At 46.6% G+C, this 23,744-nt stretch overlaps 1 protein-coding gene across 7 annotated transcripts in view; it reads left to right on the forward strand.

Annotated features, from left to right (window-relative positions):
- Window positions 1-21,679: 21,679 nt before the first annotated feature.
- RCBTB1 (RCC1 and BTB domain containing protein 1) overlaps window positions 21,680-23,744 on the forward strand; it is a 67,576-nt gene continuing 65,511 nt past the window's right edge. For 3 of the 7 annotated variants that reach the window (XM_038368467.2, XM_038368479.2, XM_038368496.2), the window contains exon 1: window positions 23,345-23,561. Coding sequence is in view for 2 of the 7 variants with exons in the window: in XM_043504494.1 (XP_043360429.1) it covers window positions 21,831-21,941 (111 nt within the window). In the remaining 5 variants the exon portion in view is untranslated. Of the gene's footprint in view, window positions 21,942-23,342; window positions 23,562-23,744 lie in introns of those variants that run through there. The other 4 variants (XM_043504494.1, XM_043504493.1, XM_043504496.1 and 1 more) reach the window with 4 other exon arrangements.

Below are 23,744 nucleotides of genomic sequence, written 5' to 3' on the forward strand. Positions count from 1 at the left end.
AACAACCCTCCAGGTTCACTCCCAGGCTCCTTTCCTGCACTTACTTCCCTCTCCCTCAGCTCTTCTGTTACCCCTGACTCCCACAAGCCTTTGCACTGCTTCTGAGGGGTGTGGGAAATACGTTTCTATATTACAGTTTAAATTAATTATTACTCAGAGTTCTGTATTAACATGCCTAGTAAAGAATCTATTTGTCAACATTTCCTGGATCTTTTTTGTTGTCTGTATTGTTACAAACACACTTGCTGACAGGTATTTTGAAACAAATTACCAAAATAATTGACGCTGGCATGGTAATATTGTGTTATTTCTGACAAATAAAATATGCAGAATTTTAAAATATTGTGCATGGAATTTTTTATTTTTTGGTGCAGAATTTCCCCATGAGTATTACATGTGCCCAGAGCACACCTATCAGTTTGGCACTGGTGAGATTGGCTTTCCCCTGCTTAGTGTGAGAATCTTACTATGGGGCCTCTGGGACGTCAGCTGGAGCGAGGGCTCCAACACGCTCATTAGCTTTGTGGGGTGGTGTCGGGGCTTAGGTGGCTTTGCAAATGCTGAGTGGCAGAAATGTAGGCACCTTAGGGATTTAAGCACCTATAGGATTAGCTAGCAGTCAAGTAGTGGATTTGAAAATGTCGGTGGCACCTAAAGAGGTAGATAGGCCCAGAGCCTAAAAGGCACCTAAGAGAGTAGAAGCTAGGAATGTAACCCAGATTTCATGCAGAGTACTGCAGAGGACTATAAGGCCAATCAATAAATATTTTGTTAAATGCTAATGGATCTGGGGATACAGCTCTTGGTACTTAAGTGCTCCTATTGTCTTCATTTCCTGCACATCTTCTGTGTGGCTTGATGGTATACATGGTACAAGTTCATTCTATCTAGCTAGGTTCATGTAGCATTTTATAAGTTCCTCTAAGGAAGCTGATATACACATACAGTAAGTGAGGGTGCGGTTTCTACAAATGCATGAATAACTGAGTAGTGCAAATATGATGCAATGGGTCTCTATTGCATCATGATCTGGTATGCTACGGAAATAGGTATCGTCTGAAATATGGGGGGAAATAAATCCAGAATAGCCAATACAGATGTGGGATATAGATGTGGGAAAGACACTATACAAAATGATATTGTATCAGAATCTGCTTCATTATATATCGTCTCTCCCAGCAGCAAAATGCAGAGCATAGGATTTAAACAGTACAGCGATGGGCCTTCGCCACAAAGTTCAGATCTCGATCCAAACACTCCCCAAGTTCAGGGAGTGGAGACATGGATCAGGTGTCACCTCTTGTAGAGGCAGATGCCAGCTGTGGAAGTTTTGAACTGGATTCAGACTTCCAAAGGTATGGGGATATTAGTATCTTGGAACAGGGTGTGGTCTGAGAGAAGCTTTCCAGGCTGAACACACAGACAGTATTGTGAACATCATCTCCCCAAGAAGTCTGATGAGCAAGAGGAGTAATCAATAGAAAGCAATCAGGTGAAGGGCCTGGCTCTAAATTGCTTGCCCCAATAACATGCTCTCAGATGCCATTTCAACTGGATCATGATATTTTTACTCTCTAAAATTCAGAGTGTATTCCCATTTTTAGGCAGTTTCTGGAAGATAATGGGAAGAAAGAGTCAAAACAAATTTGAAAGTTTCAACTACCTGCCCTATCTAATGATATGCTCCCTCCCACCCACACATATACAACTGTATTATCTGACCAAATATGGAGTGTTCATGAAACCCATGTCTTACATTTGCATGTGCAGCAGCTATTCATGAATTTAGCATTTCATCCAATCAGGGCACAGAAACATTACCCCAGGATGTGTTTGGTAAGTCACCCCAACCAAGCAGCACAGCTCAAATTTTAAATGAGTCATATTGAACATTCACAGCAAACTGTTCATAATAAAGCCATAAACTAGGAAATCCCACCCCCTAGAAACATCATTGAATAAAGAGGAGTAAATCTCTCTTTGCTGGCAGGTATCCTGCGAGAACACTGGATAATTAATGCAATTCTGCAGCTCTCCTGTCTGCACTTTCTTAGCTCTTTGTCTCTGGGTTCTTGTCTGTTCTATCCTTGACACTCACGCCAACCACCTGTGCACAAACCCACCCTGCACAGTCTATTCCATCCCTGTCTTTTGCTTTTTTTAGATCCTTTGTAAGGATCCAGAGGCCGGGAATGTGAGTCTGCAGGGCTCCTGGTAACTAACGCTTCCATGCCACCATCTGGCAGCCATGGCAGAGCCACAATTCATGCACTATCAGCCCTGGGAGGAACTAAGCACCACAGGAAGTGCCACCCACGGAAGACCCAATCAACAGGTGCACTATTTAAGCATGGAAGGTGTTCCAGGAACCTAGTCCCATACAACAGTCCCTGCTTTTGTTCCCTGCTTCGGACTCCAGATATATTCTTCGGGTCTGATTTCTGGTTTGCCCTCTGACTCTGGCCCTTGGCCTGATTCCTGATCCCTGACTAGACTCCTGCTGTCTGACCCCTGTCTCTGACTCCTGATCCTACCCACTAGGTCAGAGTGCCCACATCCCAGGCATGACACCTTTCTCCCATGGAATACCACACAGAGTCTGTTGTGTGATCCCTCCCCCACCAGTGTTCAGAGTGAATGCACTACTCTTATAAGAGTCACTTTGCAGGAATAGCAGAGCACTTTGGAGCAGAGTGGCTCAGTATGAGGTAAACAAAGAGTGGAGGAAGGGGGATCTGCAAAGCTTAATTAGTGCCAGGGCTTGTCAGGCCTGAGCCCCAGCACCTCCAGGCTTGTCAGTTCATAGCTGTGGCACCTTTGGGCTTGCTGCATCAGTTATGAATCTAAAAACATTGCTTGAGCCCCGGCACCTCTTTCATTACAAATTAAGCACTGGGGAGCTGGCATGTTAGAGTGAGACAGTGGAAACATACAGGGGAATGGAGGAAAAGTCCCTAACAGAGATGCACCAGCTCCAGGTGGATGCAATCAGAAGTAAATACTTTCTATAATATCTAGTTACATGTCTGTTAAAAAATAAATAAAAAGCAGATGAGACCAGCTTTTCCTGAATCTAGACAGACATCTATTACCAGAAAAAAAAAGTTATGCTATAAATAATTCAGAAATCCCATCATTGTGTCCAGAAGGGATCACTGCTACATTCATTTGCTCCTGTGAGGCATTATTTTCCTGAGCTGCACATCCCAAGATACATAGGAACAGAAACTGCCATAGCTAATATTGATTAAAAATCAAAGGAGGAAAAGTCAAATATTTACATTTGATTTTATTTCAGTTTACAAAAGTGTGCTGATCCAGTGCTCTGGCTCACTGATATTCATTATAAAGAACAACAAGTAAGCCCAATGGCCTAAAAACAGAACCCTACCCACCTCCTCCAGATCTCTCTGTAACCCTACTAAAAAAGCCTGAGGAGACAAGTGGGACTTGCAATATGAAGTATGGGTCAACAAATATACGCTTTGGAGAACTGACAAAGGAAAGTGAATGGGACAACTGAGGATTCCTCACTGAAAACATTTTGTTTCCTCTTCCCTCAGGGTTAAACCACGAGGCCCATAGCATGAATGCCTCAATTGATCTCTGCGACTGTGCTGTCACACAGGGAGAGAGACAATCTGAGCTAACCAGCACTGCTCCAAGAAAGTCACTGGAAGCCAGTGCTGATTGTGGAGCACAGGTAAACTATGCTCCTGTCAAAAGCTTCCCAAAAAAATCAAGGCAGAAGCTTCCAAGTAGGAGCTAATTTGCACTATAGATAAACAGTTACTACAGCGCTCTCTCTCTCTCTCCATTCAAACATGCAATGACTACTGCATCAAAAAGGAACATTAATGTCAGATGAAAGCTTAGTTTTACTGAGAATGAAGCCAGCTAATAAATTGTATCTTAAAATGTGAGCAGATTTTCCTCCAACAACTGTTTATTTCTTCACAGATGATAGTATTTTGCCTTACATCCAAAGAGCTCTAAGCATTTTACAAAGATTAACCAAGTGATTTTCACAACACCCTTGTGAAGTAGATATGGAGAAATATGGCAAAGAGTTTCAGAGTGGTAGCCGTGTTAGTCTGTAACAGCAAAAACAATGAGGAGTCCTTGTGGCACCTTAGAGACTAACAAATGTATTTGGGCTGTGGGTTCTAGCCCACGAAAGCTTATGCCCAAAGAGTGATTGCTTTCTCCTTTCACTGTCACCTCAGGTAGACTGCTGCTGATTGACGTATGGTGTAACGGCTGCAAAGGAGATAATTATTTACGATGAATTAATTCCTTTTTGAACTAGAACATATATTTTATTAAGAACATATTTTCATTATAATCTGTGAATCTGTAATTACCTAAACTGTCTGGAATTTGGCCAGGACACTGGTTCTCGCTCTAGACTTGCACATCCAAGCCATGTCCAAATTTTGCTGCTTCTTCCTACATAGCATATCAAAGCTCCAGTCTTCCGATGAAGTGGGTTTTAGCCCATGAAAGCTTATGCCCAAATAAATTTGTTAGTCTCTAAGATGCCACAAGTCCTCCTCATTTTTTTTGTTGATACAGACTAACACGGCTACCACTCTGAAACCAGTCTTTTCTCTCTGTCTGTATCACCAAAATTCTCATCCAGGCCCTATAGTCTCACATCTTGATTACAGCAACCGCTTCCTCTCTGGTCTCTAGTGTCACAACTTTGCCTCCTTCAGGTCCATTCAAAACTCTGCTGCTAAGACGATCGTTCTTGCCCATTCTGACCAAATCACTCCTCCGCTCTCAGTTCCTCTACTGGCTTTCCCCTGCACAATGTAGCCCTTCTGTGTCTTTTTGCTCTGTTATCCTGTCATCAATCCAGCATGTCACATCACTTCTTGTCTCTTTCTCCTACAAGTACCTTTCTGCTCTTTTCCATGCCACCCATTATACACAGAGTGCCTTCCTTCCAACCTAGTATACCTTTCTTGAAATTACTTAAGAATCACAGCTACCATGATGCCTACAGCATGTCTCCATTAATAGAACAAACAAATGTTCTACCCCCCCTACAAATTGTTCACACGAGTAGCCAATGCCAAAATGTGCTCAAATTACCTGTCATCCCATCCTCCCTCACCTCTCCCACCAATGGCTCACCCATCTGTTGCATCTTGTCTTAAACTCAGAATGTAATATCTTTGGGGCAGGGATTGCTTTTCGTTATGTCCATACAGCTCCCATTAAAATGAACCCTTGGCCATTTGAGGCAGGGGCAGGTCCTCTAGGTGGCATGGTTGTAATACATAGTTGTATGCACAGCCAGAGGAGACAGACAGGGACCTCTTGATTTAATGTTTGAGGCTACCTTAAGCAGAAAAGCAATATCACCTAGCCCAAAACTGCTGCCCTGCAAATTCTGCATGGGGTATGAGTAAAACCAATGAAGTTTACACATGCTGCATAAATTCTATTTCAAATATAACACTGTTGCTGGCATTCTTATCCACTCTTGTGCAACAAGATGCACTCAGCCCTATAGCATATCAAGGAAGTCTTATTTATTTAGTTAGTTAGTATTACTAGCACTACTGCTTAGTTTGAAAGGCCCCAGCCCGATCCCCCTCCTGCCCTCCTGCACCCCTCGATCCCAGCCCAGAGCTCCCTCCTGCACCCTAAACCCCTCATCCCTAGCCCCAGCCGGAGCCCTCACCCCCCTTCCCACACCTTACTCCCCCACCCCAGCCCGGAGCCCCCTCCTGCACCCTGAACTCCTCATTTCTGGCCCCACCCTGGAGCCCTCACCCCCTCCTGCACCCCAACAACAATTTTGTGAGCATTCATGGCCTGCCATACAATTTCTATTCACAGATGTAGCCCTCAGGCCAAAAAGGTTGCCTACCCCTGATGTAGAGAGTTATCCATAGATAATAGAAATATCCACTAAAATGAGACCGCAAACCCGATTTTTAATTCCTTCTTGACCAATAAGATGGAAGGAAGCAAACACATGAGACTCAGTGTTAAGAAACTGCATTTCTTCTGTTTTACCACAGAGTGTCACCCTTATTCCACATATTTTTCAATGAGAAACAATCTTAAGGGGTAGGAAAACTGTACTTTAAAAGGAACCAGTTTCAAATTTCAGTGACTCAGACCTTGTCTACACTACAGGTTACTTTGGTATAATTTATGTCACTCAGAAGTGTGAATAAGCCACACCCCAAGCAACATAAATTATACGATTTAAGAGCTGGTGTAGACAGCACTATGTCAACGGGAGAGCTTCTCCCACTGACCTAGGTACCACCTCTTGCAGAGGCAGGAGTTATTAAGCAGACAGGAGAGAGCTCTCCTGTCATCTTAGAGTATCTCCACCACAAGCGTTGCAGCTGCACAGCTCTAAGTATTGTAGTGTAGATGTAGCCTCAGAAGAGTGTTCATTCTAGAGATCAGCCTAGACCCAGGGTATCCTTGCTCCTCACCTGAGACATATGGCAGGGGTTAAGGATCACTGTGAGATTGCTTCACACATTACTCTCACATCACTCTCAGAGTTCGGATGTGCACCTGCTCCTCCACCTCCAGCGCTTTTTCCAGTGGTCGTCTCACAGGGATACATCCTCTCCCCCATTCTGTTCAATGTCTATGTAAAGCAGCTTGTGAAGATTATGAAATAGGATGGATTAAAATACCAGCAAGATTACCCTCACTTCTACAGCATTTTCATATCAGTTTCAGACAGCGCCATCTTTCAATTATGGTTGGGATCTGCAACTGAATGAAGATTAGCCGGTTGAATCCTGGAAAAACTCAGGTGACACTGGCTAGAGAATAGAGAAGCACTTTAAAGAATTTGCCACCGTTATTACTTTATCCTCTTAGAGGGTGTCTGCCAGTCCATAGCCTTGATGTTCGCTGAGACTCCTCACTGCTTCTGGATACCCAAATAGCCATGGACACAAAAAAAAAACCCTTTTCCACCTACAGCCCACAAAAGATTGTGTCCTCTCCTGTCCTGTTGAATTTGGGTCTAGTCATAGTGATTCACACATTCATGATCTCCAGGCTTTATTATTGCAACATTCTGTACTTAGGTGAGAAACGGCTGATTCAAATTGCCTTTGGCCTTCTGGGTGAAATTCACTATGTTGATATTGACCTTTAAAATCACAAGTGGTTTAAGTCTGGGTAGCCAGGAAAGCATCTTTCTTCTAGTACCATACTGCTCCCGCTGTTGTCAGCAGAGTCATAAGCTGGAGCTCTCTCAATACAGGAGCTGAAATATTTGAGCTGAATTTAGTTGAGGTTCTGGCTGCACTTTTCCTTCTCATTTATGCCCTCTCTGTGTTTGTGGCCCCACAAAGTTGCAGGACCTACTTGTCAACCTCCTCCTGGTGCTGGCCAAGATGGCCATCCAGCAATCCAGAAGGAGGAAGCTCAGCAGAGAGGTTCCCTGCAACTGTGGGGCCTACTTCTGTTCCTTACTCATCTCACATATCTGGGGACACTTCCCCTGGGCTGCATCCAGTCACTATTCAAACTCTAGGAGTACTTGTGGCACCTTAGAGACTAACAAATTTATTAGAGCATAAGCTTTCGTGAGCTACAGCTCACTTCATCGGATGCATTTGGTGGAAAAAACAGAGGAGAGATTTATATACACACACACAGAGAACATGAAACAATGGGTTTATCATACACACTGTAAGGAGAGTGATCACTTAAGATAAGCCATCACCAACAGCGGGGGGGGGGAAGGAGGAAAACCTTTCATGGTGACAAGCAGGTAGGCTAATTCCAGCAGTTAACAAGAATATCAGAGGAACAGTGGGGGGTGGGGTGGGAGGGAGAAATACCATGGGGAAATAGTTTTACTTTGTGTAATGACTCATCCATTCCCAGTCTCTATTCAAGCCTAAGTTAATTGTATCCAGTTTGCAAATTAATTCCAATTCAGCAGTCTCTCGTTGGAGTCTGTTTTTGAAGCTTTTTTGTTGAAGTATAGCCACTCTTAGGTCTGTGATCGAGTGACCAGAGAGATTGAAGTGTTCTCCAACTGGTTTTTGAATGTTATAATTCTTGACGTCTGATTTGTGTCCATTCATTCTTTTACGTAGAGACTGTCCAGTTTGGCCAATGTACATGGCAGAGGGGCATTGCTGGCACATGATGGCATATATCACATTGGTAGATGCGCAGGTGAACGAGCCTCTGATAGTGTGGCTGATGTGATTAGGCCCTATGATGGTATCCCCTGAATAGATATGTGGACAGAGTTGGCAACAGGCTTTGTTGCAAGGATAGGTTCCTGGGTTAGTGGTTCTGTTGTGTGGTGTGTGGTTGCTGGTGAGTATTTGCTTCAGATTGGGGGGCTGTCTGTAAGCAAGGACTGGTCTGTCTCCCAAGATCTGAGAGAGCGATGGCTCGTCCTTCAGGATAGGTTGTAGATCCTTGATGATGCGTTGGAGGGGTTTTAGTTGGGGGCTGAAGGTGATGGCTAGTGGCGTTCTGTTGTTTTCTTTGTTGGGCCTGTCCTGTAGTAGGTGACTTCTGGGTACTCTTCTGGCTCTGTCAATCTGTTTCTTCACTTCAGCAGGTGGGTACTGTAGTTGTAGGAATGCATGATAGAGATCTTGTAGGTGTTTGTCTCTGTCTGAGGGGTTGGAGCAAATGCGGTTATATCGTAGCGCTTGGCTGTAGACAATGGATCGAGTGGTATGATCTGGATGAAAGCTAGAGGCATGTAGGTAGGAATAGCGGTCAGTAGGTTTCCGATATAGGGTGGTGTTTATGTGACCATCGCTTATTAGCACCGTAGTGTCCAGGAAGTGGATCTCTTGTGTGGACTGGTCCAGGCTGAGGTTGATGGTGGGATGGAAATTGTTGAAATCATGGTGGAATTCCTCAAGAGCTTCTTTTCCATGGGTCCAGATGATGAAGATGTCATCAATGTAGCGCAAGTAGAGTAGGGGCATTAGGGAACGAGAGCTGAGGAAGCGTTGTTCTAAGTCAGCCATAAAAATGTTGGCATACTGTGGGGCCATGCGGGTACCCATCGCAGTGCCGCTGATTTGAAGGTATACATTGTCACCAAATGTGAAATAGTTATGGGTCAGGACAAAGTCACAAAGTTCTGCCACCAGGTTAGCCGTGACAGTATCGGGGATACTGTTCCTGACGGCTTGTAGTCCATCTTTGTGTGGAATGTTGGTGTAGAGGGCTTCTACATCCATAGTGGCTAGGATGGTGTTTTTAGGAAGATCACCAATGGACTGTAGTTTCCTCAGGAAATCGGTGGTGTCTCGAAGATAGCTGGGAGTGCTGGTAACGAAGGGCCTGAGGAGGGAGTCTACATAGCCAGACAATCCTGCTGTCAGGGTGCCAATGCCTGAGATGATGGGGCGTCCAGGATTTCCAGGTTTATGGATCTTGGGTAGCAGATAGAATACCCCAGGTCCTGGCTCCAGGGGTGTGTCTGTGCGGATTTGTTCTTGTGCTTTTTCAGGGAGTTTCTTGAGCAAATGCTGTAGTTTCTTTTGGTAACTCTCAGTGGGATCAGAGGGTAACCAGTCCTTGCTTACAGACAGCCCCCCAATCTGAAGCAAATACTCACCAGCAACCACACACCACACAACAGAACCACTAACCCAGGAACCTATCCTTGCAACAAAGCCCGTTGCCAACTCTGTCCACATATCTATTCAGGGGATACCATCATAGGGCCTAATCACATCAGCCACACTATCAGAGGCTCGTTCACCTGCGCATCTACCAATGTGATATATGCCATCATGTGCCAGCAATGCCCCTCTGCCATGTACATTGGCCAAACTGGACAGTCTCTACGTAAAAGAATGAATGGACACAAATCAGACGTCAAGAATTATAACATTCAAAAACCAGTTGGAGAACACTTCAATCTCTCTGGTCACTCGATCACAGACCTAAGAGTGGCTATACTTCAACAAAAAAGCTTCAAAAACAGACTCCAACGAGAGACTGCTGAATTGGAATTAATTTGCAAACTGGATACAATTAACTTAGGCTTGAATAGAGACTGGGAATGGATGAGTCATTACACAAAGTAAAACTATTTCCCCATGGTATTTCTCCCTCCCACCCCACCCCCCACTGTTCCTCTGATATTCTTGTTAACTGCTGGAATTAGCCTACCTGCTTGTCACCATGAAAGGTTTTCCTCCTTCCCCCCCCGCTGTTGGTGATGGCTTATCTTAAGTGATCACTCTCCTTACAGTGTGTATGATAAACCCATTGTTTCATGTTCTCTGTGTGTGTGTATATAAATCTCTCCTCTGTTTTTTCCACCAAATGCATCCGATGAAGTGAGCTGTAGCTCACGAAAGCTTATGCTCTAATAAATTTGTTAGTCTCTAAGGTGCCACAAGTACTCCTTTTCTTTTTGCGAATACAGACTAACACGGCTGCTACTCTGAAACCTATTCAAACTCTGCAAAGCTCTGGGCACTCTCCGGGGTTCTCTGCTCAGTGTCCCCATCCGATTCCCTCATTTTACACCTAGAGCCTCACTCCTGTATGTGTTTTTCCATATCTGTCCCCTGCAATCATTTGTCTCCTAATTCCTGTGGCACCTTCCTCATCTGAGGGGGGCAAGTCCTTAGTGCTGGTAGGCTCCTCCACTGCTTGAGGATTCAAACATGCATTGAAAACAGCCAGTCCTCTGCTCACCACTAGTACTGTGTTTCCTAGCCTGCCTTATGAGACCTCATCAATAGAGGTAGGGTGGAAGCAATCCCTTTCCTTATTCAAAATGGTTTATTCTAGGCCGTTCTAATTCCAGATAGCAGCTTCTCCATTACAAAAGAGCTCCTTTGGGATATTTGGTGTGCTCCTTCTTTCTCTGATCGTTCCAGATAATTTAGAGCTCTGGATCCACAGGTATAAATGCAGAGAGAAATGTAAGGGTATGCAACTCTGTATTAACTACCACTTAGCAAACACACTCGAATGCTTGAAGTACTATATTAAATAGAGAGAGAATTGTCCTTCTAGTCACTGAGGCAAGAGGGAAGTTCAGACCTCAAGGTCTTGTAACTAGAGCCAAGGAAAATGTAATAGAGGTTTTAAAAATCTCCATCATTTTCCCCTCAAAGACCACAATCTTCCCTCTCAGAACTTGTTTTTTCTAGGAAATTTTATCATGCTTCGTCATGAACACAGGGCACTGAATTAGATATTACAATACCAACCATGACTGGTCTGGACAAAAAGAGAAGGTGTATCATCGTGTATCATCTAATTATGCTGGTGTGAAGGTATAAGGGATACCATTCCTCTGGGGTCAGAGGCTGCAGCTGGCAGGCTGGCTGATTAGCTCTGCTGCTGCACCTGGGAAAAAGAGCTAGAACTTAATTGGCTGATCTTCATAGGAGAAGAAGGCAGGAAATGGAGAGAGAAGCAGTAATTCCCTCTAGAAAGCTGAGTTGCTGTGCACTTAATGGGCTGCTGCTTGAGCAACTGTATCTCTAGGGCTTGGAGATAAGGGCCATAAAATTTGGGTTGATTAATGTACTGGTGTGAGGGATGGATCTGGGGAAGGGACTATTCAGCCTGCACAGACTTTGAGGGAAGAATCTGCCTTTGTTAGGAAGGCTTGAAATGAAAAAAAAAAACTAAATTTGGAAAATGCTTACCTGGATTCTGTGACAGAGCTTCAGACAGAATTACCCCAGGGAGTGAGCTGGCTTAGTAAGAGCAAAACCTGGTCCAGTAGGAAGAGGTGCTATAAGATAGGCCACAATATTTTCCAGCAGGAACCAGGGTTTACCCACAGTTAGCTGACATGATGCTGAACTCAATAGGCCCTGACTTATAAATCATACTTGCTAACTTGACTCTTCATGGTTGTGTTTTAACATAACATTTCCTAGCAAAGACCAGCTGTTTGCAAGATTCCATTGTTACCAACCCCTAGATATATTCCGTTGAGGTTAGTGTTGAGTTACATTGATTGGATGGCATGAGAGCCTGTATTATCATTCCTTGTGTCTCCTCCATGGCTAAACAGACAGCTTCATTTTTTTCAGAATTGTCAATTTGTTATCAAACTTAGTCATTATGAAATTCACATTCAGGCACAAAGGAGATATGGAAATTTTAACAATATTATAATAGGCACTTTTTGTGCATCATCAAAGCTTTGCATGGAACTTCATAGCCAGATAAAATTATAGGTACCAGCTGGCCCCTCTGAGTCCCATTTTAAATCCCAATGAACAGCTTGAATCATAGAATCATAGAATCATAGAATATCAGGGTTGGAAGGGACCCCAGAAGGTCATCTAGTCCAACCCCCTGCTCAAAGCAGGACCAAGTCCCAGTTAAATCATCCTAGCCAGGGCTTTGTCAAGCCTGACCTTAAAAAACCTCTAAGGAAGGAGCTTGAGTGCCAAGGCTCCTTCGTTTATAACTCACATAAATTGAAGTGGTGGATCCTCTTGTCTTAAATAGAAACCAGACCTAAGCGGAACAGAAAACATTCCAACCAGATTTTAGGTGGGTCCTATTTCAATCCGGGTTAGTCCAAAGTCACGTACAGCTCCTAAAAACACAGGGCCTTTCCTACGTGCACCATGAGACTATGAAAGCTAAACATACTTCAGTCCTATTTCCACTTTGAGGCCCTAGGAAATTGCCAAAGGATCCACAGAGATACCATGCCGAGGGCTAGCCTGGAATATATCATAGGCTCTACTATGTGTTGGTTCTAAAACCAGATGGTGTGCATTTTTTTGAAAAATGATCGCCTGTTAATATAATGGCATGATCAACAGCCTGAGCACATCCCTTTGATTTTTGAGACCATGTCTGCACTACAGAGTTAAGTTGACTCTCAAAACCACTGTAATTACATCACTTGTGCATGTTCAAGCAACACTCCTTGTGTCAGCAGAGCACATCCACAGTCGGTCCTCTAGCACCATCAGAGAGCAGAGCACCATGAGTAGCTATCCCACTGTGCCAATCGCCACTTTCTCCCACTAGGAGGTCTGGGAATGGATCGCAGTGCATCTTGGGGGCAGGATCACTGTCCCATGATGCAATTTTCTCCGTCCCCTAATTCTAAGGGCTTCCAACTGCATTTCGCACTGTTTTTCAACTGCCCCTGTAAACCTTATGCCCGCTATCTCTGCCTGAAAGCATGGATCCTGCACAGCTCACCAGTCTTGTGATAAGTGTTATGAAGACAATGCTGCTGATCCTGCAGTATTTCATGAGCTGAGAATCTGAACAGGAATCTGTGCTGCCTGCCCTGCTGTGTACTATGGAAAGAAACAATTCAAGATTGATGTTGGCATTTATGAAGCAGCAGCTGCACGCAGTGGACTGTGGTTATTGGGCTCAGGAAATAGATTGTGATGCAGGTATGGGATGAGGAGCAGTGGCTGAAAAACTTTCATATGCACAAAGCCACCTTCCTTGAACACTCTGCAGAGCTCACCCCTGCCCTGTGTCACAAGGACATCAAAATGAGAGCTGCCCTTATGGTGAGAAAGCATGTGCTGATCGCTGTGTGGAAGCTAGCAACTCCAGACTGCTACGTCAGTTGTGAATCAGTTTGGAGTTGGGAAGTCCACCCTGGGGTTGCTGTGATACAAGTGTGTAGGGCTATTAATCACATCCTGCTACGAAGGACTGTGACTCTGGGCAATGTGTGGGAAATAGTGGATGGCTTTGTGGCAATGGGATTCCCTAACTGCAGTGGGGAGATAGATGGCACACATATCCCAATTTTGGCCCCAGACCATCTTGTAATGGAGTACATCAATAGAAAGGGCTATTTCTCCATGGCCTTGCGGGTACTGGTGGATCACCAGAGTCATTTCAATGACATCAGCGTAAGGTGGTCAGGGAAAGTGCATCTTCAGGAACACAAGCCTGTATAGAAAGCTGCATGCAGGAACTTTCTTTCCAGACCAGAAGATTCCAAAAGGGGATGTGGAAATCCCAGTGATCCTGGGAGACCCAGCCTACCCCTTACTCCTGTGGCTCATGAAGCCATACACCAGAAACCTTGATAGTAGCAAGGAGCGCTTCAACAATAGGCTCAGCAGGTGTAAAATGACTGTAGAATGTGCGTTTGGCAGAGTAAAGGGTCGGTGGCGCTATCTTTTTTGGCAGATTAGACATCAGTGAGGAAATTATTCCCATCATCATAGCAGCCTGCTGTGCTCTGCATAATGTTTGTGATGCCAAGGGGGAAAGTTTCTGCAGGGGTGGAGCACTGAAGTGGATTGCCTGGTGGTTGGTTTTGAGCAGCCAGACACCAGAGCTATTAGAGGGGCTCAGTGGTGGGCTATTCAAATCAAAGGGACTTTGAAGCAGCTTTTTGACCATGAGCCCCAGTAATGCATCCGTCTGCAATGAATTGAGCCAGGCATTCTTTACTTGCCACATTGAATGCCTCCTGTAATGATTTCTGCTGAGCATTAATTGTAGTCTGCAAATGTGCCCATTGCCACTGTTTATAAATTTCTGTTGCAACCACCCTGTGTAGGTCACAAATAATCACTGTCTTTGTTAGACTAAATTATTTTTAAACAGCAAGACACAGATCATGGGTGGTGGATAGAACCCTCCCTGTGGGGAGGCTATCTGCCCCTTTCTCCCATGCCCTCCCCATGGCCGGAGCCACAAGCCCTCCCCCCCCGTGTGAAGAGGCTTCTCCCCTGGCCGCAGGAGCCCTGGGCTGGCTGAAGTCCTGAGCCCCCTCCACTTGTCCGGAGGAGCCCTGGGCCACCTGCAGCGCCCTCCCACTTCAGCTGGAGGAGCCCTAGGCCAGCCTCAGCCTGGAGTGCCCCCTCCCCCCCGCATGGAGGAGCCCAGAGCTGGCCAAAGTTGCACCATACCTCCTCCTCCCTGGACCCAACCTGCCCAGGGGAAAAGCATCCATTAGAAGATGCTTTTGATATGCCCCATGCAGGTTCTGGGGCAGCTAAGGCGGTAGTATGTGCCTCCTCAGCCACCCCGGAACCTATATGGAGCATATTAAAGCAAAAACTTCACCACCAAATCCTGGAACCAGGGGTCCAGCAGCCACGACAGCACCGGGGATGGCAGAGCCTCCCCTGGCCTATTATACCTACCACCCATTACACAGATTAACATTTCTTACAAGGGACGTGACAGTAAGCAGCACTCTCTGAAGTGGGGAACTGAGCTGTGTGGAAGTCCAGCTGTCATTATGGAAAATGTCCCTAAGGTGGAGTTCAAGGGGTACTGTGACAGGCTGGGAATGTGTAAGGGGAGTTTGGGGAGGGCAAGGAAGGCAGTTCTGTATGGGCTGCAGGGGGAGTCAAGCATTCATGTGTTCCAGCTGCAGCACAAACGGGGACCTCAGCAGCTTTATTTGGTCCTCCGTGAGCTTTATTATTCAATCCTGACCCTGTATTATCTGCTCCTGGCCCAGTCTCCTCTCCTCGCTATCCATTTCTAGTTTCTTGTTTATTGCCTCTCTCCATGCTGTGTGCTCGCTATCACCCTGATCTGACGATTGCAGCACTTTGCGAAACATGTCCTCCTTACTCTTCATTCGCCCCCTTATCTGATGGAGGCACTCTGCTGGTGTGTAGGAGATGGCCCTGAAGGGCACATCTGCATAAACGAACAATACACAGAGTCAGTTTTGTGTGTACACTCACAGTCTTGAATCATAAGAGTTATACACACCTCTTTCTTACTTTCCCTTGGCAAGCATGCATCATGGCCAGAGCACTAAATATGGTGAGTTCAGCCTCCAGGATGGGAGTGGTGCAAGACGGGACAAAGGGTCTAGGTAATTTCAGAAGGGGATCAGTACAAGTGCTTACGGACACTATGCTGAATACTGACACAGTTTTACACAGGTGGTGGTGATAGAAGCTGAAATCACACTACGGAAGGTAACCAAAAATGCAAGGGTGCATCTTTTGCATGTATGCAGCTTCAGACCAGGTCTGTATGCTACTTTGGTTCCTCCAGAAGTAATTGCAGATTGGCATGGCAAAATTTCCTACAACGGGGGAAGAAACAAAGCAACTCTGCTAAGGAGTCTTCAGCACAGGAATAAAAAACCTATCCCACTCCAAAATCTAGATCCTTGGTTTATTTGCCACACTTTAAGCTCATCTGGGAGAATCTTTGTGTATATGACAAAGTGCACATATTCAGCAGCAGAAAATAGCAGATTAAAAAGGGGTAAAACATTTGTTATCCCATGTGTGACCAAAAAGCATGGGAGTGGAAAAAGAAATAAATTCTTGGAGCCATGGAGTAATGATGGCAATGAGACTAGAAGACCAATTTAGGAAGCAAGCATAATCTTGGTAAATAGACTCTTTCAGAAAGGGACAGTCTTTTTGTTATAAATATGTACAGTGCCTAGCACAATGGAGCATAGGCTCTGCTGCTTTACAAATATTAAGTAGGCTGTGTCCTTTTCTCTTGGAGGTGGAACTTGCCAAGGTTAGACTATTGCAGTGCACTCTATATGGCAGAACCTGGATTTGGAGACCTTCATGGCATCCTGCAACATCCACCTACTTTCCATAGAGAAGAGGGTTTGATTGGGGGCTCACTGAGGGATCCAAGAGAGAAGGGGCTGAGAGAAGGTTGTAGAGGTCCTTCTATCCTTTCAGATTTACAGGTATAGCTCATGTTCAGATGTCCTGTTTTGTGACCTGTATTACAATGATTATATTACATCTACCTGCTGCAGAGTATCTTACATCTTCCTCTGAAGAATCTGGTACTGGTTGCTGTCTGAAACAGGATACTGGACTAAGAATCATAGGACTGGAAGGGACTTTGAGAGATCACCTAGTTCAGTCCCCTGCAATCGTGGCAGGACTCAATATTATCTAGACCATCCCTGACAGGTGTTTGTCTAACAGGATCTTAAAAATCTCCAATGACGGAGATTCCACAACCTCCCTAGGCAATTTATTCCAGTACTTAATCACCCTGACAGTTAGGATGTTTTTCCTAATGTCCAACCAAAACCGCCCTTGCTGCAATTTACACCAGTTGCTGCTTGTCCTATCCTCAGAGGTTAAGAATTTTTTTCTCTCTCTCCTCCTTGTAACAACCTTTTACGTATCTGAAACCTATTATCATGTCCCCTCTCAGTCTTCTCTTTTTCAGACTAAACAAACCCAATTTTTTCAATCTTTCCTCATAGGTCATGTTTTCTAGACCTTTAATAATTTTTGTTGCTATTCTCTGGATTCTCTCCAATTTGTCCACATCTTTCCTGAAATGTGGTGCCCAGAACTGGACACAATATTATAATTGAGACCCATTTCCCATTTTGTATGTGTGCAACTGATTGTTCCTTCCTAAATGGAGTACTTTGCATTTGTCTTTATTGAATTTCATCCTATTTACTTCAGACTATTTCTCCAGTTTGTCCAGATGGTTTTGAATTTTAATTAGGGCTGTCAATTAATCACAGCTAACTCAAGTGATTAACTCAAAAAATTAACTGCGATTAATCGCACTTATAACAATTGAAATTTCTTAAATATTTTTGGAAGTTTTCCTACACTTTCAATATTGATTTCAATTACAACACAATAGAAAGTGCTCACTTTATGTTATTTGATTATAAATATATGTACTGTAAAAATGATAAACAAAAGAAATAGTATTTTTCAATTCACCTCATACAAGTACTGAAGTGCAATCTTTATTGTGAAGGTATAACTTACAAATGCAGATTTTTTTTTGTTACATAACTGCACTCAAAAACACAACAGGGTAAAACTTTAGAGCCTACAAGTCCACTCAGTCCTACTTCTTTTTCTTCTGCCAATTGCTAAGACAAACAATGCATCCGATGAAGGGAGCCGTAGCTCACGAAAGCTTATGCTCAAATAAGTGCCACAAGTACTACTTTTCTTTTTAAGACAAACAAGTTTGTTTACATTAATGGGAGATACTGCTGCATGCTTCTCATTTACAATGTCACCAGAAAGTGAGAACAGGCATTCGCATGGCACTTTTGTAACTGGCGTTGCAAGGTATTTACATGCCAGCCGCGCTACACATTCGTATGCCCCTTCATGCTTCGGCCACCATTCCAGAGGACATGCTTCCATGCTGATGATGCTCATTAAAAAAAGAATGTGTCAATTAAATTTGTGACTGTATTCCTTTGGGGGAAAATTGTATGTCTCCTGCTCTATTTTACCCACATTCTGCCATATATTTCATATTATAGCAGTCTTGGATGATGACCCAGCCAGCTCATGTTCGTTTTAAGAACACTTTCACAGCAGATTTGACAAATGCAAAGGTACCAATATGAGATTTCTAAAAATAGCTACAACACTCAACCCGAGGTTTAAGAATCTGAAGTGCAGTCCAAAATCGGAGAGCGACGAGGTGTGGAGCATGCTTTCAGAAGACTTAAAAGAGCAACACTCTGATGCAGAAACTACAGAAAATCAACCTTCTGCTGGTGGCATCTGACTCAGACGATGAAAATGAACATGTGTCAGTCCGCTCTATTCTGGATCGTTATCAAGCAGAACCCATCATCAGCATGGAAGCATGTCCTCTGGAACGGTGGTTGAAGCATGAAGGGACATATGAATCTTTAGCGCATATGGCACGTAAATATCTTGCAACGCCAGATACCAGAGGTGGCAGGTTTGTAGAAATTTTGGTGGTGCCCAGAACCTGCTCCCCTAACCTGCCTAAGGCTTTGGGTGGGAGTTTGGGTGGGGGGAAGAGGTCTGGGGTGCAGGCCCTGGGATGGAGATTGGTTGCTGGGTGCAGGCTCTGGATTGGGGCAGCAGGTGGGGGTGATTAATTTTTTTAATCACTTGACAACCCTAATTTTAATCCTATCCTCCAAAGCACTTGCAACCCCTCCCATCTTGGTATCATCCACAAACTTGATAAGTGTACTCTCTATGCCATTATCTAAATCATTGATGAAGATACTGAACAGAATCAGACTCATAACTCATCCCTTTGGGACCCACTCGTTATGTCCTTCCAGCATGACTGTGAACCACTGATAACTACTCTCTGGGATTGATTTTCCAACCAGTTTTGCACCCACCTTATAGTAGCTCCATCTAGGTTGCATTTCCCTAGTTTATTTATGAAAAGGTCATGCAAGACAGTATCAAAAGTTTTACTGAAGTCAAGATATACCACATCCACTGCTTCCCCCTCCCCATCCACAAGACTTGTTACACTGTCAAAGAAAGCTGTCCGGTTGGTTTGACACAATTTGTTCTGGACAAATCCATGCTGACTGTTACTTATCACCTTTTTATCTTCTAGATGTTTGCAAATTGATTGCTTAATTATTTGCGCCATTATTTTTCCGGGTACAGAAGTTAAGCTGACTGGTTTGTAATTCCCTGGGTTGTCCTTATTTCCCTTTCTATAGATGGGCACTATATATGACCATGGCATTGATTCCATCTATAGCTGTATTGTGCCTAGAATTTCAGATAAATGCAGTCAGATGTTTGAATAAAAAAGCAATGGCCAATACCGCCCTATGTACTTAATTGTTAATAACACACCTTCAAGCTGAATAGACATCCAAATTGTAGTATAGAGATTTCTTAGGCTATGTCTACGCTACCACTTAAGTCGGCAAAATGTATGTCGCTCAGGAGGTGTGAATATTCCACCCCCCTGAGTGACACAAATTACGCCAGCGTAAGTGGTAGAGTGCACAGCACTATGTCAATAGGAGAGCTCTTTCTAGTTTGTTTTCAAATATTTTCTCCCTTTTACAACAATTTGAAAGAACTACAGCAGAAGTATAACAAGTGTTATTTTGTCCAAGAATGCTCAATAACATTGTATCATTGTATTAGCTGAACATTTTGACACCTTTATTCTTCAAAGAGATGTTTAGAACAGGGAAAAATCCATAGGCCATCCTACAACAGCTGGGGAGCTAGAGGTATGGGGATGAGTGAACGGGATGAGTGTACTGAGCCATGAGCTGCAACAGTGAAGGGACATGCTACTCAAGATGTGGGGCAGGTGGGAATAGTGAGGTTGCTTGCAGAAAGGGTACCCATATTTCACCCCTTTTATAGGACTATGATACATTTTGTACAAAGTATGCCCTGTGAGGTATCACTTTAAAACATATTATTATTTGCTGATCATTATGGTCCTGGTAAAATGTGTGGCTGTATGTAAAATAAGATTCCACTATATGATATTATTAAGCTATGTTCTGGAGGGCAGTCACACACCAGTTCCCCAGAGACAAAAGGTTAATCAACGTCTCAGCCAGATGTTAACAAGATCAAGTGGACCATCATCTGATTCAGTGGCCATTCTTCCACAGGAAAGAGGGTGTAGGCAAAAAGTCTACATGTTGATAAAGAAGCACCTTAAGGTTCCTGTCCACACAGACTTTCCCCAGATGATTCTTGTGCAAGACAAAGTGCTCTTAGAGGAGAGGAGAGGGCAGACACCCCAAATCATCCTTCCCTTTCTCTATACTAATGGCATCAACACTTGAAAGGAAGCAGCACTGGGTGGGGTTGGGGGAGGAGGGAGATCCTGACTGAAGGATTCAGCCAGTTAAGGCTGTTGGAACTTATGGTGAGAGAGACCTTTGCTTAAAATTCACTTAGCTTGTTAAGTTAGATATTAGTTGCATTTTACCTTTTTAATTAGAATCATAGAGTTTCAGGGTTGGAAGGGACCTCAGGAGGTCATCTAGTCCAACCATCTGCTCAAAGCAGGACCAAGCCCCTACTAAATCATCCCAGCCAGGGCTTTGTCAAGCCTGACCTTAAAAACCTCTAAGGAAGGCAATTCCACCGTCTCCCTAGGTAACACATTCCAGTGTTTCACCACCCTCCTAGTGAAAAAGTTTTTCCTAATATCCACCCTAAACCTCCCCCACTGCAACTTGAGACCATTACTCCTTGTTCTGTCATCTGCTACCACTGAGAACAGTCTAGCTCCATCTTCTTTGGAACCCCCCTTCAGGTAAGTAAAAGCAGCGATCAAATCCCCCCTCATTCTTCTCTTCCGCAGACTAAACAATCCCAGTTCCCTCAGCCTCTCCTCATAAGTCATGTGTTCCAGTCCCCTAATCATTCTTTATTTGTAATCACTTAAAATCTATCTTTCTGTAGTTAATACATTCGTTTTATCTAAACTGGTGTGTTTGGATTGAAGTGTTTGGGAAACTTCATTTGGGATAACCAGATTTGTATACATAATTTTCTATTAATTAAATGATGGACTTTATATGAGCTTGTAGTATCCAGAAGGTTGCTAGGAAGTACAAGACATACATTTCTGGGACAAAGTCTGGGAGTGGGAGTTTGCTGGTGCTGCCCTGCAGTGAAATTCAAGAGTTGCTGGCTACGGGACTTTTACAATATAACTGAGTGATTTTTACATGTTGGAGGCTGTGTGAGCAGACCAGGAGTGGTTGCTCCCTCAGTTAAGCAGTGAGAAAGGCACCCCATGTTGGAGAACTGAGGGGACACATCTCTCCATCACTCCAGATTGTATCTTGGGGTATGTCACTGGGTTTTTAGTTTTAGAAAATGTTAACTTTCTAAGTAAGCAAACACAGCGTGGCTGATGCTGTATCACGTTGTTGAGCTCTGCTCAAGGTTGAGGGCTGCTAACTTATTACTGCTCTTGCCCAGGCTGTTTGCATAGCAACCCGGTGCCCAGAAGGAGAGCTGTTCAGGGAGCAGGAAGTGCCGGCAGAAAAAGCCGGATCAGTGCAGCCCGCTTTCCCCATCGCAACTACAGCAGCAGGGCAAAGGGCTGGGCACAGCCAAACTCCTGGAGCTTCTCCAGCCCCGCTCTACCATATGACTTGGGGCAGGCCCTTCCTGACCGGGGCCTCCAGGGAGATGGCGAGCGCCGCTCTGGCCCCTGGGCTGCCACGCGGAGCGTCTGAAGGGCTCCGTAAACACCACCTGGTAGACACCTGCCCCACCCCTGGGCTCCCCCCCCGCACCTCTTCCCACCGCCCCTCCAGCCCGTGTGACCCCCCCACCTCTTCCCACCGCCCCTCCAGCCCGTGTGTCCCCCCCCACCTCTTCCCACCGCCCCTCCAGCCCGTGTCCCCTCCACCTCTTCCCACCGCCCCTCCAGCCCGTGTCCCCTCCACCTCTTCCCACCGCCCCTCCAGCCCGTGTCCCCTCCCGCCTCTTCCCACCGCCCCTCCAGCCCGTGTCCCCCCCCGCCTCTTCCCACCGCCCCTCCAGCCCGTGTCCCCCCCGCCCCTTCCCACCGCCCCTCCAGCCCGTGTCCCCCCCGCCCCTTCCCACCGCCCCTCCAGCCCGTGTCCCCCCCGCCCCTCCCCACCGCCCCTCCAGCCCGTGTCCCCCCCGCCCCTCCAGCCCGTGTCCCCCCCACCTCTTCCCACCGCCCCTCCAGCCCGTGTCCCCCCCGCCCCTCCAGCCCGTGTCCCCCCCACCTCTTCCCACCGCCCCTCCAGCCCGTGTCCCCCCCCACCTCTTCCCACCGCCCCTCCAGCCCGTGTGTCCCCCCCCACCTCTTCCCACCGCCCCTCCAGCCCGTGTGTCCCCCCCCACCTCTTCCCACCGCCCCTCCAGCCCGTGTCCCCTCCACCTCTTCCCACCGCCCCTCCAGCCCGTGTCCCCCCCCGCCTCTTCCCACCGCCCCTCCAGCCCGTGTCCCCCCCGCCTCTTCCCACCGCCCCTCCAGCCCGTGTCCCCCCCGCCTCTTCCCACCGCCCCTCCAGCCCGTGTCCCCCCCGCCTCTTCCCACCGCCCCTCCAGCCCGTGTCCCCCCCACCTCTTCCCACCGCCCCTCCAGCCCGTGTCCCCCCCGCCCCTCTTCCTCCCCCATCTTGTCTCCCTCCCTCCGGGTTCACTTCCCTAGCCACCGCCCGCCGGGCTCCACCGTCGCTCTTTCTGCCCCGCACCTGCAGCCCCCCGTTGTGTCCCGGAGCTGCCGTGGCCATCAAGGAACTGGGAGCGCCCCCGCCGGGCTAGCGCGGGGGGAGGGGCAAGGGTCATGCGCCGGCCACGCTCTGCCCCGGCCAGCTCGCGGGCTGCCCGCGAGGCGGCGGTGGCGGCGCGGGGACATTGCTTCCGGGCTCCAGTCTACATAACAACGGCGCATGCGGAGAGCCTGTCCGTTACTCTCTTGCTTTAGGTTTGTCAGAGCCTGACACCGCCGGCCAATCAGAGCGCCGCGCCTCAGTCTCGTCCGCTCCCGAGGCCGGGGAAAGCAGCCAATGTGCGGCGAGAGTGGGCGGGACCTATCCCTGTGCGCGCGAGGCCCCAGAGGAGGCGTTCAGCTCGTTGCACCCGGATCCCGAACGCGGCAAGGGGCGGGGTTCTGGAAGCACGTGACGAGCGTTGGGTTTCTCGTTCCCTCCCGTCACGTGATCTGGACCAGTCGCGGCAGCGTCTCGCCCGCTCTCAGCCTCCTGCTCCGCGCGCGCTGCCGGGGTGGCCGCTTCCAGGTGCCTCGTGGCGGGTTCGGGGCAGCAGCCACCCTGTCCCCCGCCGCGGGCCAGGGCCAGGGCTCGGGCTCGGCCGGGCAGGACGCTCCTAGCTCATTTCCAGGTATCCGGCGGGGTGCGGGCGGCTCCGGCTTCCTAGTGCCGCTAACGGGAGCGGCGCAGCGCCGCTGCGAACCCGCGGGCGGCCCTGAGCAGGGATATTAACTAGTGGGGGGGGGCCCTCTGCATGCAGCACAAATCAATAGCGCCCCCCTCCCCCCGGGCTGCTCGGGGCCCTAAGCAACAG

This window comes from Dermochelys coriacea, chromosome 1 (genome assembly GCF_009764565.3).
Source record: "Dermochelys coriacea isolate rDerCor1 chromosome 1, rDerCor1.pri.v4, whole genome shotgun sequence".
In the NCBI taxonomy this organism is placed as follows: Eukaryota; Metazoa; Chordata; order Testudines; family Dermochelyidae; genus Dermochelys; species Dermochelys coriacea.